The 19,481-nt window shown below is 34.4% G+C and overlaps 1 protein-coding gene across 12 annotated transcripts in view; it reads left to right on the top strand.

Moving 5' to 3' along the window:
* LOC138710493 (collagen alpha-1(XVIII) chain-like) overlaps nt 1-19,481 on the top strand; it is an 864,740-nt gene that overhangs the window by 835,032 nt on the left and 10,227 nt on the right. For all 12 annotated transcript variants that reach the window (XM_069841426.1, XM_069841424.1, XM_069841425.1 and 9 more), the window contains 2 exons: nt 12,159-12,353; nt 14,454-14,569. In XM_069841426.1, coding sequence (XP_069697527.1) covers nt 12,159-12,353; nt 14,454-14,569 — 311 coding nt within the window. The remainder of the gene's footprint in view (nt 1-12,158; nt 12,354-14,453; nt 14,570-19,481) is intronic.

Below are 19,481 nucleotides of genomic sequence, written 5' to 3'. Positions count from 1 at the left end.
TGCGGTTTTTACAATGAACTGATTTTTTAATTCACATGGTAGGCCTATCATATTCTTTGTCACCTTCACCATTATATCCCTCCTGATGGCTGCATTTCCGACAGGAATGAATGATGTGCTCTGATTTACAAATGAATCGTTGACACTTGTAGGCCTAGCATCTTACAATGGTTTGGCGGGTCTTTTTTTTTTTTTACAATCACAAAAGGCACATCTTCCAGATTTCTAATGATCAGCTACAACAGATTAAGGTGGTTCCTGTGATGATTCAGGAATATCCGCAAGCCTGCATATTTTTTTTTATCGAAGTTCTGATGGCAGTTTTGATGTAGTAAGTAGTTTTTGTTTCAGATAGTCCTGTACCAACTCCTTTGCGAACACTTTAAGGAACTGATTTTGCATTCTTCTTCTGGGTATTAGCTAGATAAATAATGTAGCTATTTATGCCACCAATGTTCATCAATGCAAAAAATAAAGCAATTGATACAGAGTATGTTGCTTTCATTTGATCTAATTTATCAACTCCTCCTTTCGTATTGTTGTAGAATGTCAGGATTTTTGGCTTCGCCAGAATCTTTGTCTGTATTATCAGAGTGATGCATAGTCGAAAGCAACAGAACTATCGGTACTCGATTTTTCCTAGGGACATAGGACACCAGAGTCTTGCCACGATCTTCAAAGCCAAAAACGCTGCTATGAACCTTCCTCTGTTTGGTTTGGCAAAACAATTCTGGTAGCTCAGTCTTGTTCTTCCTGAGAGTGCCAGCGAGTGTAAGATTGTATTCCTCCTTCAGCTGAATGGCTAATGGTATTGAAGTGTACCAATATCAGTAGTAATATTTATACTACATTTCTTTTTAGAAACTCTCTCGCCTTGTACGTGAGATGTTCCAAGAATGTGCTTAGAGATTACCCGTGGAGATCAATTCTGTTGCACAGTCAAGTTCTGGAGATGCTCATCTGATGGAGACGTTTCTTCATTAGATTTTTCTGAATCTGAATTATGTCCATTGTCTTCTACTTTAGCCTCTTCTTCCTTGTCTGATTCATCATTAATTTCTGTTCTCCTTGCTTTATCATTTGTATCCTCTTCTTCTTCCAGTACTTCCATAAGTATTTTTCTTATGCGAATCTGCTCTTGTTCTTCCATGTATGAAATATGTTAAAGAAAAATGTACAACACGCAATACACGACATAAAAACTCACGATTTTAGTTACGCCGACATTTCAGTCGAAAGAATTCAACGAGAAATTGGGCAACTGAGAATGGTCACTTCATGGAATTATTTTCCGGGTTATTGCACGAACCTAGCAAATACGTCCTTATTACTGGCTGTCGCAACTCACACTGATGAGAGTGCGGCAGTTGGCTGGAAAGAGATCGGTAGAAAGGTACAGAGAGCAGCACCTTCGTCTTCCGAGTAACAACAGAATGGCGACCGAAAATGTTCTAACCTGGAGGAAATCTCCGTTATGCAACTAAAGAAGGGTTAATCAGTACCGGTAGTTGTACAGTGAAACCTGTTCAAATCGGAACCTGAATAATCCGGAATCCTGTCTATTTCGGAACAATTTATTGGTCCTGGCGAAATTTGTATGTATTATGTGTAATTTTTCCTGAATAAAACGGAAACTGTTCAACACGGAAACTGAAACTGTCTGCTACTGTTCAAAACGGAAATAATATTTTGGACACACTATTTTTGTAGCTATATTTTGAAACAGCGTGTAATTTCAAGGAATATACGAAATATGTAGGTCACTAAAACAAGTTTTCTTTGCAAAATTCTAGAGGGTACGAGGGTGTGTTGGCCTGTCGGTCATAAATTTTATGACCCTGTTGACTAGGCAGACGAGTCCCTTCAAAGATTTTCAATGCTTCACACCCGTATACTGTCGTAGGTAAAAAGAGCGCAAGTGTAGTGATTTCCTGGTAAAAAAAAAATTGCATAAAATGTGGCATTAACATTAAGTGATGAAGTAAAAGTTATCGAGATAAAGGAAAATTAGAAACAAAGTCTATGTGAAATAATATAGAAGTACAGTTGTGGAAAACTCAGGTGTGACACTTTAAAAAATAAAGATCATAATGAGTGAGTGGCGTGCGGCCAATATTGGTGACACAAAAGGAACCAGAAAGCAACTGTTTATGTGGAAATAAATGAACTGTTGTGGGAGTGGGTTCTTCATGACCTTTCAAAGAACAAGCCAATTTCTGGGATCTATTCTGCAAAGCTAGCTGTTGAACTGGGAAAGAAATGAAATAAACCAGAATTCAAGGCTTCTTATAGATGGCTCCTAGTCCAATTAATTAATAATGTGCAGTGATATGCAGTACAGTATTAGAGTATAGTGTTAGATATTAAATAGAATGAGATTAGTAAACTTTAGTAATGTTTAATGACTAATGAGTGAGTTATGATAATATTTATACAGAAAATGAGATTTTAATCAAGATGATTCACCAACGTAATGAGCAACAGAAAGCTGATTTAATGTGTTGAGTGTTAAATGGAATATTTTGTACTTCTTGCAGTTTGCGCCATGCCATTTTGTTTTTCATGTATATGAATGACAAAATATTCCATTTTAATGTCACACCTGAATAATACGGAAACCTGTCCACAACGGAAAAAAAATTAGGACCATGTCACTTCCGTCTTGAACAGGTTTCACTGTATTATCATGTTCGTCACGAACATAACCACAATTCTTGGGGAAAAAGTCAAAATAGGAATGAAGGAAGTGAATTTTCAGGGACATGTTATAACCAGTCTTTTATATGCCACCAGTAAATTTTTCACTAGCTCTTGATAATTCTCACTTCTATAGTTGCCAAGAAAATTTAATACACCTTCCTTAAAAGCAAATCAATGATTCTATGTTTTCTCTTCAACGAAGATTCGAAATATTGGTCCTTCATTTGAGGTCCACTGAAAACTCCTTCTCTTATTTTTGTATCACTGACATCTGGAGAATTTTTCTGGATATACTGGAATGCCTCATTTTCACATTTTATAGCTTTAATGAATGTTTCATTAACTTAATGTCAACTTAATGCGCAAAGGGGATGAAAATACTTTATTTTAAGGTGCAAGGAAATGATGTAGAATACTTTTCTTCCCTGGGTCTAGTAATTGTCGTGTTGGCCATATTTTTATTTTATAATAAATATCTTTGGCATGATTATCTCATTCACAAAGAAGCAGAAGTTTGTGAAGCCAGACTGTATTCCAAGAAATGAAGCTAACACCTTATTTTATATCTGCACATATACATCATTCAGACTTCGAATAGTAAATACATTGTAGAATGAATTTAATATTTTTGTATGTTTCTTTATTTTTATGGTACCAGTATAAACTTTTGGGACAGATGGGAAGACACTGCGATTGTGGAGAAGAACAACTTTTAAACTTGTTTTCGGAAAATCTATTAACAGCCGCCAGTCTTCTTGTTGAAGATTAAGGGCATTCATTAGGTCGTCAATATCATTACAAGATAGAACATCATCCTTCACCAAATAGAGTGGAACATAAGATTCATACAAGAAATACTGACACTCTAGTGTCTTCTGATAATAAATTTCAACCTTGCAGTCTGGAAGCTAACAAGTATGCTTTAGATTTACTAAGGCCCAGATCTTTCATCAAATCATTTAGCCTAATTCTCCTTGTATGATTAAGTGAGGCACTTTCGGGGAAGTGCTTTCATATTCTTGTGATTGTGAAGAATCATAAATACCAGTATATAAAATTATTTAGCGGAGTTGGTATAGGCAAATCCACACTGAGGGACTAGGCGAATGGGTGATGGAATGCTCAGATACGAAATTGTATGTTTATTTGTATGTTTCTCTGGCCACTCCAGAAAATATCACTGTCATGTCGACGAATTGGGTTGGAGTGTAATATAAAAGACTGAAAATTTCCTATAAGTACGTCTTTCACATTGTACGTCGTATTTGATATGAGAAAATTAACTGCTAAGTGGATTCCTAAATGCCTGAACGCTGATCAGAAAAGAAACAGAGTGACTATTTCCAAATTGCTTTGCCATTGTTTTGAAGTTGCTTCCTCTAAACTTTTGGTTCGTATTGTAACTATGGATGAAACACAGACTCGTCATTATGATACAGAAACAAAGAACAATTAAAAAAATGGTAACACTTTAGAAGCTTAAAATATAATAGAAATCTAAAGAAAAACACATATAATATATATGTACAAATAATAAAAATAACCAAATGAACTGAATGAGTTTTGGGATCACATTCTTCAATTCGAAAATAGGTTTGCATATATTCCGATTTCTCGACTTGTAAATTAAAAGTGAGGTATATTAAAAGTTCTATTCTTAACTCTAAAACCTTTTTCAACACATTACCCCAAGAAAGTCATCTTCCATGTGATAAAGAGTATTTTCATATAACGAACCCATACGTACCTTCACAAATTTTTCTGGAAATACGAGTTTGCTATGCCCTTCCTTCGATGGAATTTACCACTTTGTATTGAACTATTACCACAGTGCCACAATGGTAATGGTTTGAAGTACAAGAAATGATATTTACCTATTATTTCGTGTAATTGTTGCACCATATATAATTCAATTTGGATGGTAATCCACCGATTCTGAATAAAATTATCATTATTTTCGATTTTACAAGGATTTATATTTTTGAAATGGGGTTTAGTACTGATAGAGCGGGGTGAGGGGGGGGGGGGTCCGCAAAATAATGTCTTGTCCAAAAGTGGGTTGCATCTTCAGAAAGATTGGGAACCACTGCTCCAGAATATGCCATTAGGAAAGTCCAAGATAACAGAGGGGGTTTGGAATTGAATGGATTATATCAGCTGCTTGTCTATGTGGATGACACGAATATGTTAGGAGAAAATTCACAAACTATTAGCAGAGCGGGTAGAAGAGAAAGTGACGATACTTCCACTAGTCCAGCAGTTCGTCGCAGAGCGGCGCTCGCTCTGCTTTCTGTTCTCAGTTTCAGGAGCGCTATTCGAGTCAATGCAGATGTTTTTTAAAATACCCACTAGATAAAAGTATATTATAGTTTATCACAATATTTTACTTATTTAAAAAATGAAATACTGCTACATTAACTACTCTTGAGTTACATCATTCACTCCTGAATCGTAAATACGAGTATAATAATCAACAGTAAACTGGAACATTCTGTCAGCTTCAGAGAGAAGAACGCAAAAAAAAGTACAGCTTCGCAAAACTGAACATTTTTGTGTTGTTGTAAGTACATTTTGACACAAAATTATAGTTTTCGATGTACAAGAAAGTATAATATAATATATCAAATGGGACATTATATTTTCACCAATACTTTTTTACTACTGCCAGAGCGGGTAGAAGACGTTACTTCCTCTAGTTCAGTGGATCGTAGCCGAGTGGCGCTAGCCCTATTTTCAGTGCCCAGTTTCAAGATCGCTATTCAAGTGAATGAAAAAGGTTTTTAAAAATAACCCATTAGATAAGAATGTATTGTAAAGTACTTAGTTACAATATTTTACTTCTTTAAAAATGTAATATTACTATATTAACAAATTGTGAGTTATATAACACAACCCTGAATAGTAAATATAATAATTAACCGAAAAATGGAACATTGTGCCGGCTTCAGCCAGAAATACGCAAAAAAAAAAAAAAAGTACAGCATCACAAAACTGAAAATTTTTATGGCATTATAAAGTAGCATTGACATGAAATTATAGTTTTTATACACAAGTAAGATTGTAATATAATAAAGGAGACACTTTATTTTCACCAATAGTTTTTATCTACTATTTAGTCATTAGTTGCAGTTGTATCTGGTTTAGGCTATACGTAATTCAGGGGAACAAAAAATATTACGTGCAACTTAGACTCATAAATTAAGCTTCGATATTATATCTATGCTAATGTAAGTTTTGATCTTTTGAAATACCTAGGTTATTTTGTGTTTTGTAAAATTAAAACAATTTGGTAGCACTATATTAAGTAGTTGTATGCTACTTATTAGAGAATATTAAATTAACGACTTTTCCATGAGGTCTATTACTTTCTCATATGCTCGATTAGAAATCTCTTATGATGTGGAAACGTAATAAACAACTGTAATAAAATTGTAAACCAGATTAAGTTCTAGCCTAGATGCAAAGTAGAATTATACTGTACTTTTGTTACCGAAATAACTTTTACGTTAATTACGACTAAAGTGCTATTATTAAAAATAAAATAATTAATAATTAAACATGCATATTTAATGAAGTAGAAGCTAGGTGCTTGGATTCAATTAGGAGTTCACAATTAGCACTTTAATACAGCACATTTTTTAACCGGCACATAGATTGAAAAATCTTCACATGTAGAAAGTCTATGGTAATTATCCAAGATAATCATTTTCTAATTCCTAAATATCGCTCTAGAGGATCCTAGTTAATTTTTTTCTGTCTGAATATATTTAAATCTGCTATCCCACAAGAATTAATATATTTCGCTAATGCTCTGAATTGTCACTCTAAATAATTCAAGGGTTCTTTCTTAGGCAAACGTGTTCTTTATATTGTCAATTACGTGTCATATATTTTCTAAAATCGTGTAATGCTAGAATTCTTTGTACAGGGCAGACGAGGGAGTCTTTGAGTTCAACGTATCTGCATGGTCGTTCATTCACCTTTGAATTCTTTTGTATTTTCACTTTCCTCGAACCCATCACAGTTTGTGACTCTAAAAAATGTATCGATTTTGAAAACTCACACTAAACAGCTGAAATGCTGGTCTGGGGTTCATTCACTGGAAGGAATTACGGTCTACAGTATTTGTTACGGTCAATGTAACTAGACATAATTTTGGGCATTCAGGTGTGGAGTAATGGTACATAAATGCATACAAGCGCATGATCAACTAAGGTGTTCTTCTGATTTTCGGGTGTCACATCCAATTATTTTTTACTCGGATATTTAACGATGCTGTATCAACTGCTGAATTATTTAGCGTCAATGGAATTGGTCATAGCCAGATGGTACTTGGTAAGGATACATTGTTATGAGAACGGATTTATGTCCTCTTCGTTGGATATTTTCTCTTCTTTTCTTTTTTTAAGATATCGAGGCAAGTTTGGGAAAATATGTGTTATAGCATACGGTTTTGGTCTCCAGTTCTTGCGTGGAAGTCCTACCTCTTTACTGGCAATAATAAATTTATCGGCTCTTACAATCAAAATTCGCCCTCGGTAGCGCAGTTGACATAGCGCTGGCTTTCAATGCTCGAGGTTGCGGGTTCGATCCCGGCCGAGATCGATGGCATTTAAGTGTGTTAAAATGCGACAGGCTCATGTCAGTAGATTTAATGGCATGTAAAAAAAACTCCTGTGGGACAAAATTCCGACACACCGGCGAAGCTGATATAACCTCTGCAGTTGCGAGCGTCGTTAAATAAATCATAATTTTAAAAAATCACAATCAAAACCGCAGAAAAATGGATATCACAGTTATAAGAACGAGCATACAGTTTTCTGTGTTCGTGGAATTGCTCTACACCACTTCTGAAAAATAGTCTAGTCTATGGATGGATAAAAGAAAGTCTCTTCCTTACAGATTATAGAGTATCTATAATTGGATTTACATCAAGAACAAAACAATTAGGCTTATTACTACTCGCTCACATAAACGGCACAATAAAAATCACCCGAACACCACAAGAAATATCTTCTTAATTCCATAGCAGAACGAGTTCTACATGCTCTGTCCATAGTATTAAGAGGAAAACTGCAATCTTAGAATGATCGCCACGCCAATGTTTCGCTCAGTTGCCGCGGCGACACTAGGGGATTTAAAAGTCCCATTAGACCCTTGCCGAGTTACCACACTTTCTATTCTAAACGCTCTGCTATTAGGAAAAACACGGGACTTTTACTTGAAGAAAGTAAAGAGATAGGCTTGGAAGTAAATCCCGAAAATACAAAGTTTATGATTATGTCTCGTGACCAGAATATTGTACGAAATATAAAAATTGGAAATTTATCCTTTGGAGAGGTGGAAAAATTCAAATATCTTGGAACAACAATAACAAATATAAATGACACTCGGGAGGAAATTAAACGCAAATTAAATATGGGAAATGCCTGTTATTATTCGGTTGACAAGCTTTTATCATTCAGTTTGCTCTCAAAAAAGCTGAAAAATATAATTTATAAAACAGTTATATTACCAGTTGTTCTGTACGGTTGTGAAACTTGGATTTTCACTTTGAGAGAGGAACAGAGGTTAAGGGTGTTTGAGAATAAGGTGCTTAGGAAAATATTTGGGACTAAGACGGATGAAGTTACAGGAGAATAGAGAGAGATAAGTTAGCTTTGTGGTAGCATGTCTGCCTCCAGACTAGCTGGCCCAGGTTTGATTCCCAGCAGAATCAGAAATTTTCATGTAAAATTTCTACCTCGAGACTAGGAGAGATGGTGGTGTACAACTTCCAATCACTAAATTGTGCATTAATATGCCTGGGTTAAATCCCAAATTTCTCTGCAGTGCATATGAAGAGAAGGCATATCTCGCTGTTGGTGATTCGTCCATCAGATGGGGACGTTAAGCCTGGTGGCCCCTTGGTGCTATTTGACTGGAGTAGGATATGTGCTGGTACCGGGTTTCCCCTTCTCCCTTCCTCATCTTCATCATCACCACCCAATTCCTTCACTACACTTGCACATACACTCACTCTAGTACATGACATAACTTTCCACAGATACACATCATGCATAGCATGGCCTGCCAAAGTGATGTGCAACTTGAAAATGTGTCACAGTCCTGTCATCTGTCCGCAATATGCGGAACCCGAATCACGCAAGTGAAGTGGGTAGGCATTAGACACATATATACATACATTTTCCTAGCTAACCCGAATCATGCAAGTGAAATGGGTAGGCAATGGATACACGCATTTTCGTAATTCCCAACCCCCCACCTTTAATAAAATTAAATCGTTTATTGTTTATTTTGAAAAGGGTATAAGTCAACAAATCAACAAATTTGAACTGAATAGCTTTATATGATTTGCATCCTTGAATACACCATTTAGTATGAAAATGACACAAGTCTTCACATCTTTTATCATTTTACTGCTGAGTTCAATTTCGACTTTATTTTGAAACTGACTTACATCTTTTTCAAAATGAAAGCAGTCACTTTTTTCTGGTGTAAGATATAGGAATTCAAAATCATATGGTAACTTGACTATAAGCAGTAACATGAGCTGCTGCCAAGAAGAGAAAAGGAGAATAGCAATGGTAAAGGAAGCTTTTAATAGAAAAAGGAGCATCTTCTGCGGACCTCTGGAGAAAGAACTAAGGAAGAGACTAGTGAAGTGCTTTGTGTGGAGTGTAGCATTGTATGGGGCAGAAACATGGACATTACGACGAAATGAAGAGAACCGAATAGAAGCATTTGAAATGTGGATCTGGAGAAGAATGGAGCATGTGAAATGGACAGACAGAGTAAGAAACGAAGCGGTGTTGGAAAGAGTGAATGAAGAAAGAATAATGCTGAAACTGATCAGAAAGAGAAAAAGGAATTGGCTGGATCACTGGTTGAGAAGAAACTACCTACTGAAGGATGCACTGGAAGGAATGGTGAATGGGAGAAGAGTTAATGGCAGAAGAAGAGATCAGATGATAGACGACATTAAGATATATGGACCATATGCAGAGATAAAGAGGAAGACAGAAAATAGGAAAGACTAGAGAATGCAGGGTTTGCAGTGAAAGACCTGCCCTTGGTCAGAACACTATAAATTAATGGTAACTAGAAAAATTTGGGAAATTCTTAAATTTGGGTTTGAGTAGTATAACATACTATTAATAAATATTTGAAATGTCTTCAATAAATCTAATGTCAATGTGTCTAGAAAAAAAATGAGAGGTGCACGAATAAGTCATATAAATAGTTCAAAATAAAAAGTGCAAAGCTTCGTGGTGAATGCCATGTCCGCAATTTAGAGAAAATATCTGTGCCAAATGTTCCTACTGCGAATGTCAACGTACAGTATAGATAGTGATATTTCTAACGAGGATACTTATAACTAATTCTCACTAATCATCTTCGAGATGATTATCTTCAAGGTTAGATTGAACTAGTAGGCCTACTAGTAAAAACTGTAGGGACCTCTGCAGATCCAGATGAAAATTAAGTACGAATATATTGACACTGTTGCTTAGAAAGTTGTGTGTTACTACTTTATTAATTCATTACATCATGTAGACTTTCTTTCCCCTGTGATATATAAAACAATTGAAACGTAGTAGGAATATCTGATACTATTTATTTTGAAAAAGTATCTACGTTAAATTATAAAATTATGCAATTTTTATAGTTTAAAATTTCAATTATTGAAATAAATTATTAAGTGTTATTATTCTCAATTGAGAATAAAGTATTATCATCAGTAACTGTTGAAGAAATTATATTTTTGCCCTAGACCTTTTTTTTTAATTTCCTGAAAATTTATATTTTTATTACTTAACTTCCTTTCATAATAAACTACCGGTATTAAATTAAAAAAAAAAAGACACAATTCCTATTTAACACTTAACATTGTTTTACTCAATGGAATCATTTTCTTACTAATACAGATCATTTTAATAATGTTGCTAAATCTTTACAGGGGTTTCAAGTTTTTAGCTTCCTTAACCTCAGCAACACCCATAATAAATTATGGTACCTAACAATTGTAACTACCCACACTAATATCATCTTTCAGAACTTCTCTACATAATTTTCTAAGATTTACTTCTTTAATGTTCATTATATTCAGGAATAATAATAATAATAATAATAATAATAATAATAATAATCTTCTTCTTTTTCTTCTTCTTCTTCTTCTTCTTCTTCTTCTTCTTCTTCTTCTTCTTCTTCTTCTTCTTCTTCTTCTTCTTCTGCCTGACAAGTGTTAGGCCACAAGGCCTGTTACGGTCGTCTCACATAAAATTTTCATGCCATCTCTTAGCAGGACGACCCACAGATCTTTGGCCATGTGGTATATAATCATAAATTGCCTTTGGGAATCTACTATTACACATTCTTTCCAAATGATGTTTCCAATTAGACTGATATTGAACAATGTAATCTAAAACTGGTTGAGTATTTAGTTCTTTTAAAATTTCACAGTTTCTTTTCAGATCCCACTTAGTATAGCCCACTGTTCTTCGCATGAATCGCATTTCACAAGCCGTTATTCTGCTTTTATCTGCTTTCCTCAGTGTCCATGCTTCGCTGCCATAGCTGAGCATTGGTCGTGCCAATGTGTTGTAGAGACGTATGCGGGTGTGTTTCTGAACCAAGGATGGTTTCATCACACTATTTATAATGCCCATAGCTCTTGTGTATTTATTAATTTTCTGTGATATGTCCAACTCTTCAAAAATGGAAAGATTGTAACCTAAATATGGGAAACTATTAAATCTTTCTAATATTTTATTATCGAGACAAATTTTACTTTGTATTGGGTATTTCCCACAGAATGCCATAATTTTTGTTTTATCTGTTGAAATTTCCATATTGTATGTGGCTGCTACTTGCTGCAAATGATATATTGACCTTCGGAGGTGGTCTTCTGATAGTGCTAATAATACCAAATCATCTGCAAAGAGAATTGAATCCAATTTAAGATGTCTGTTAATTTGTATACATCCATGGCTAGTTTGCTTCCACTCTTTAATTATTCGGTTCATATAAATAATAAAGAGAATGGGTGATAATCAACATCCTTGTCTTACACCAGTATTGATGGGTGTCCAAGATGATAGCTTACCATCTTGTTTAATTGCTATTTTATTTTGGTTATAATGTTATGAATATTGTGGATAAACTGTTGTGGAACATTGTCGTCTACTAAAATTTGTAGTAGTAGTAGTAATAATAATAATAATAATAATAATAATAATAATAATAATAATAATAATAATAATAACAATAATAATAATAATAATAATAATAATAATAATAATCCCGGTAATACAGTACAGTACATTGTTTTAGAAATAGAACTAAACTGGACATCTGCGTAACGAAATGTCATTTATATTTGTATTAAATATATGTTATGTGGATATTTAATATTGTCAGAGGGCTAATATGACCTTAATATGTTCTCACTTTCACAGCTTAGGATGGCTGCACTGAATGAACCCTACACTGGGGATATGACAGGTGTAAGAGGAGCTGATTACTCTTGTTATCGAGAATCCCGAAGAGCAGGTCTCCGAGGAACATTTAGAGCATTCCTGTCTTCAAGAGTGCAGAACCTTGACTCGATTGTGCGTTACACTGATCGAGAACTGCCAGTGGTCAATATTAAGGTAACATTAAAACTAGTTTTGTACTGAAAGAAGAAAACAGCTTTTCTTTATTTTCGAGTAGTATAAACATGAATGAAAGTGAATGGAAAAATGTTTGTGATGTTAACAGAGCTCATAAAGACTGCATTCTCTCACTGCGCATTTTTATAGGAAATGATAATTTGTCGGAATTTATAAATCACAACACTAACATTATACAGGGTTAGTTAAAAGTCCCGCACCACCTAAATAACTTTTGAAGCATACAATTCAGTGACATGAAACTTGGTATGTGAGGATAACCATATACTAAGAACTCAATAATGGTATTACCGAGTTTTTTCTACGTCCGGTTTAGCCGGAAGTAACACCAACTCTCTTATTTTAAATGTAACACCCAATATATTTTTTTTTATTTTTGAATAGTGCTCATTAAGAGCTTTTCAAAAAGTACCCACACTCGATACTTCTGTACAAATTCAGTGTTGCTAAGTCAAGAAAATAGAAAAGTGTATCGAATATTAAAATAATAAAATACTCCTTTCCTAACAAAAATAAAACAAAGCTAGCTCACCTTTTAAATTATGTGTTCAAATTGGTAGCCCTCAGCTGCTTTATAATGTGTCACTTGATCATAGAAACCATTTAAGGAATGATTTAACCAGGCTTTAGGAATATCTTGCACCACTTCCATTTTTATTTAGCAACACTGAATTTGTACAGAAGTATCAAGTGTGGGTAATTTTTGAAAAGCTCTTAATGAGCACTATTCAAAAATAAAAAAATATATTGGGTGTTCCATTTAAAATAAGAGAGTTGGAGTTACTTCCGGTTAAACCGGAAGTAGAAACAACTCGGTAATACTATTATTGAGTTCTTAGCATATGGTTATCCTCACATACCAAGTTTCATATCACTGAACCATATGCTTCAAAAGTTATTTAGGTAGCGCATTTATTATTTTAATATTCGATACACTTTTCTTTTTTCTTGACTTAGCAACACTGAATTTGTACAGAAGTATCAAGTGTGGGTAATTTTTGAAAAGCTCTTAATGAGCTTTATTCAAAAATAAAAAAAAAATATATTGGGTGTTCCATTTAAAATAAGAGAGTTGGAGTTACTTCCGGTTAAACCGGAAGTAGAAGAAACTCGGTAATACCATTATTGAGTTCTTAGTATATGGTTATCCCCACATACAAAGTTTCATGTCACTGAGCTAAATGCTTCAAAAGTTATTTAGGTGGTGCGGGACTTTTAACTAACCCTGTATATACTGGTAATATACTTGTATCTCATATGAAGCGTTGTAGTTAATAAAGGTCAGACTCAACTGACTACTGTATCAACTGATTAAAGTAAACAGTTGTTTACACTCAGGTTCTTCTCTATTCCTAATAGTAAGAGAAACTTGCAAAACTAACTGTGTAACACTGTTGATTCTGGCTTTACAGCACAAAACAAGGTCACTGTCAAGTTTGGCCTTACTGTATTTTAATGTCTCATATCATTTCATGCATGCACATTAGACGCATTTTTTATGCATTATTTTAACACTGCTTTCTTTTCATTTCATTAAAAATATTTCTAAATGTTATGGAATACTGTACCATATTTTATTATACTGTAGCTACTTCAAAGTGTCTCAGTTTTCGTTGTGGTCTCTTATTGGGCCTACATATCAAATTTTACACGTGTGAAGTGTAAGTGTAAATAATACATATATTTTTAAATGATTGATTAAATGGCAAACTTACTAGTGTTAATTATATAAGCACATGTGGCTTACAGCTGTTTTGGTGCATACTGTACACTGATGATGGTGTACAGTATGCCACCTTCGGTTTTTTCCCACTTCCCTCACTGAATACTAGTAGGTATATAAAATTACAGTATAACCACAGTCTAGTATATACAGTCACGAAGTTTGAGTTGTGAGGGTGCTAGCAACAATAGACCGTGCCGGTACTATTTCGCATTGTCTGTAATGAGGCGATAGTAACAATCCTAGTGGCTAGCGACTATCTATGGATGCATATTTACTACATATTGAGCTTCGTGACTGTATATACTAGACTGTGGTGTAGCCTACCATGCTTATTGATTTTATGAAAATTACAGGGTGAAGTATTGTTTAACTCTTGGAAAGACATGTTCAATGGCGATGGTGGATTCTTCTCTCAGCAACCAAGAATATACAGTTTCAGCGGAAAAAATATACTTACAGATTTTGCCTGGTGAGTAACAGTGATATTATGATTAAATCTTTATTATAGAAACATTACATTTAACTGTCCTCAATCCTTACATATTTATCTCTGTGAGTTCTAGGACTGGATATCATATAGCATTAAAAATTATAAAAAATTTACGTAAGTGGGTAAAAAGTAATATCATGTGAGGTTCGTGTGCAGTGCTAAGCAACTAATTGCATATGTATGCAATTTTGTTCCGTCAGTAGGCCTACAGAGTAGGAATGTCGCATTTTTTATGTTTTCTCATCCCCTTCCAGAAGAGGGGCCCGAAGGCTTGCACCTCAGCTCGAGGCTTATTTTACTTACCACTCCTGTTCTGTGAACATACTTGCCACCAAATGATCGCGCTCTTGTACAAGTACAGCATGCTACACCGTGAAGTTAACCCAGACTATGATAATAATGAAATAATATGCGAATAAATATGATAGCAAAATGAGTCCGAGGTCCAAAGCCAAAAGTTAGCCAGCATTCCTGCTCCATTTCTTCAGAGAAAACCTCGGAAAAAACGCAACCAGTAACTTGTAGCAAGAAGCCCGCTCATTTCACACTCAGACATTCTAACCATTACTCCACAGTGATGTACTGATCTTTTACAGTTAATGGATGTGACAAAGAAACTTTGACTGCAATGTCATTTTTCAAATGCATACCATTTGTAAACCGAAATGTCTCTTGAAGATGTTCTCTTCAGTCCCATTATATTCCTGTATGAATATGAGAAGAATTTTTGCAAAAGGCCAGTAGAATGTCAACAGTTAGTCGCTCGAGCAAAAATTTTTCACACAAGTTGCCATGCTATTTTCATGCAAGATGTGACTTTTGAAGTCAAATAAACGCATTATTTTTTTAATTTTATAATAGATATATCGCAGGAAAAACTCTAATAATAGACATTTTTTTACAGTAAGCAACAAAATGCGCGAAGCAAGCATCAAATTTTGATTTTGTAGACTATAATATTGAACAAAAACATTTTAAAAGTATTAATAAATATTTAAAAATCACATACCTATCAACTTTTAAGATTTAATTTAGTTCAAGAGTCGTATAGAATAAAATCACTAGCACTAATCAGACTCAGATATGAAATGTTAGGTTTTCATGTAATTTTTCACAGTATATTTGGACTTAATATATCCAATGATTCAGAACTATTTACAGGTTCCATCACCAAGGTAATATAGCACCAAAAATGAAGAGTCACCAGCTTTTTAGGGATTAAGTCTACTTCACAGGGAGCTTTACTTGAAAGCTAGAGTCAATCTGGTTGGCGAGTTGGTATAGCACTGGCCTTCTATGCCCAAGGTTGCGGGTTCGATCCCGGGCCAGGTCGATGGCATTTAAGTGTGCTTAAATGCGACAGCTCATGTCAGTAGATTTACTGGCATGTAAAAGAACTCCTACGGGACAAAATTCCGGCACATCCGGCGACACTGATATAACCTCTGCAGTTGCGAGAGTCGTTAAATAAACCATAACATTGAAAGCTAGATTTGCATTTTTTGGATTGTTTGGATTCATTCATTCATTTAGTGTTCGGGCCAAGGGCAGATCTTTCACTGCAAACCCAGCTTTCTCCAGTCTTTCCTATTTTCTGCTTTCCTCTTTGTTTCCTCATATGATCCATATATATCTTAATGTCGTCTATCATCTGATATCTTCTTCTATCCCGAACTCTTCTCCCGTTCACCATTCCTTCTAGTGCATTCTTCAATAGGCTGATTGGATTAACCATGCATAATGAATCCAAGAGAGAAGGCGATCTCTCATGTTTGATATTATAATTATTATCCTAATCATAGGCGGAGTAATGGGGGGGGGCACGGGGGGGCAGTGATTGTCTGAACTTTTTTTTATTAACATTAGAAAATAATGATTCAAAAGATTTTTTTTTTTTTGTTTTTTATGATTAAGTTTCTGTGCTTAAATTGACGAATTAATGTCTTGAGATCATGTGTCTGGATTATAATATTTATTTTAAATTTTTGAATGTATAAGAATTTCTATACCTCATTTGAGGAATGGAAGCACTGTAATATTTCTTTTGTAACAGCCTGTACTCTTGTGTTAGAAGTCTGCAGGTGTTCAGGCCGCCACTTGGAGAAATATGAATACCGTAACATACTGCACAACAATGCAGAAAAAAGAAAAGTGATCCGGGTATAATGTGTAAACTTAAAGACGAGATTAAATAAAATAATTAGAATTTACATTTCGTATGATATCTTCAGGAAAGCTTAATATAAAAAAAGTTCCTGTTATCACTGTTACGTAGTTTTATTGATGCATGCATGTGTTTCTGTACAAGAGAGAAAAAGAGGGAGATTGTTTTAAATTATGCTCTATTATAATTTGTAGTAGATCTACAGTTCAAGCCCTATAAAATTCGGTCCGAAACATCGCGAATATGGATGTAACACTGAAAGAAACGTGTCCCCCTCCACAAAAAAATACCTTTATTAAATGACCATATTCCGATATACTGTACTGTACCACGGTCAAGCTGTAACGGGGGAAGGAGGTAAATAATGTCTCTCAGAACCCCATTATATGGGGAATCTATGGTTTTGCTTTGCCCCCCCCCCTCAAGGAAACGGTTTTCTCTCCGCCTATGATCCTAATTATGGTACCTGTAAGTTGTTCCGATATAAATCCCAATACAGCGTGGAAAACTCGTAACTTTTCTTCTGAAGACATGAAGTAACAGAAATTAAATCTTTTATTAAACAACAGGATACGGTTTTTCGAACCAGAAGATAGATTGAGAAGTTCCCAGAATAACGTTGTAAGGAACAAAAAGTAAACTAGCCACTGGCGTGGCTCAGTCGGTTAAGAGGTGCAATACCCGCTTGGGCTGATTACCTGGTTGGGTTTTTTCCGAGGTTTTCCCCAACCGTAAGGTGAATGCCAGGTAATCTATGGCGAATCCTCGGCCTCATCTTGCCAAATACCATCTCGCTATCACCAATCTCATCGACGCTAAATAACCTCATAGTTGATACAGCATCGTTAAATAATCAATTTAAAAAAAAAGGTAAATTGTAGGGAAATTAAAAAAAAACTGCAGCAATATTACAATTTGGTTTTGTTAATGAAAGAAACGTTTTATTATAAGTACGAAATGTAAAACATTTCTTTATAGTGGAAGTAGAAATCAACTTTTCATGGAAGAACATTGTATGACACATGTAGATTTAGGCTTTCTCATTGAACACAATATAAATTTTGAGCATGGAATAATGTATGGTTGTAACACAACACTTTGTAGTCCCATGATGCTATTCACATTGCATCTTTTTCAGTGCATGGAAGATTTTCATAGTAAGTACGATACTCAGATTGTAGAAAGGCACACATGCTATGGAGATCATTCTCTTTTTTGCTCAGTGACGAGGAAAAAGCTTCTGCACAGTGATTCTGTTGGTTCTACAGCAGGAGGGATTCGATTTTCTCCAACATTTCCTATAGAATATTGATCCCAAGGTCTGAGTGTGTTATGACTGCTTCTAGTTCTAACAATGAATGGATCACCAACTGAATCCACATACCTTGTGTAATTTTTTTAGTTTGGAATTTCGTTTATTTATTTTCAGGCCGGAAAAATCCTTAAACTGTTCTTGATTAATTTTTGTCATGTGTAATGGTTTGTTCAGTCTAGCTTCAGCAATGACATACTTCCAGTAATCAGGTATCATTATATCATTACTTTTTCTCTTTACTTTTGTTTTTCAATTAAAGAAAAGTTTCGGTCACAGGGTAAAAAGCTGTGACTGGAAAACGAAAATTTCTGTTCAACTTTAGTAAATATAGTAGAACGAACAAAATATTGGTACAAAAGCCAGAAGTTTCCAATATTGTTATTTTATCCAATACAATGATCAGATCAAACAACTAAGATTGTCTGCTTTCAGAAATTTGATTTGATGTATACAGAATGTCATTTCTGCTGACACTCTTTAAGCAATAATCTCATTCCATAGATACATGTTTGCTTGATTATTTTCTATAATGCATATGGTAACATTTTAACATGAGAGTTGATGTTGATAAAAATATTGGAGTCAAATTTGGACAAAACAGAATCTGCTGCACGTCTTTGCAAAGTACAACATAGTTAGATATAGTTTCAGACTTTTCAATATCTCTTTTAAAGAAAATGTAAACTTGTTCTGCTTTTGTATTGTATTGTATTGTATTGTATTGTATTTATTAACATTTCATGGTATTCATACATTGCTTCACAGCTAGAATATGGAACAAGTCAAAAAACTTAATACTATTATAAAGTTTTAATTTATAGTCAGTCTAGATGAAATATATACAGAAGAGATTTACAATATAGTCTACTAGTACAACACAAAGTTTTAGTACCGATATCAATTTCATGAAGCGTTATTGAATGTCATGAATTCACCTAAAGAATAGAAGGCGTGAGAAATTAGGTACTTCTTTAATTTGGCCCTAAATAATCTTATGTTTTGAGTTTCATTTTTTTATATCGATAGGGAGGCTATTAAAAATTTTTACTGCCATATAACGCACTCCTTTTTGATAGCATGATAGACTTGCCAATGGAGTACGAAAGTCATTTTTGACGTATATTTATGCTATGAACTGTTGAATTAGTTACAAAGTTTTCACGATTACATAAGAGGAAGATTATTAATGAAAAGATATACTGACAAGCCATGGGCATTATTTGTAGTTTTTTAAAACTAGTCCTACAAGATTCCCTAGATTTGGCACCTACTATTATTCTAATCACTTTTTTTTTTGTAATAGGAATATACTGTTACTATCTGTGGAATTTCCGCAGAATATTATTCCAAAACTCATTACCAAGTGAAAGTATGCAAAGTATATTGTTTTTAAGGTATTGATATTTACTATC

Source organism: Periplaneta americana, chromosome 12 (genome assembly GCF_040183065.1).
Source record: "Periplaneta americana isolate PAMFEO1 chromosome 12, P.americana_PAMFEO1_priV1, whole genome shotgun sequence".
Taxonomy (NCBI): domain Eukaryota; kingdom Metazoa; phylum Arthropoda; class Insecta; order Blattodea; family Blattidae; genus Periplaneta; species Periplaneta americana.
The sequence above is the reverse complement of the archived record's forward strand: the minus strand, read 5'-3'. Positions and strand labels throughout refer to the sequence as shown.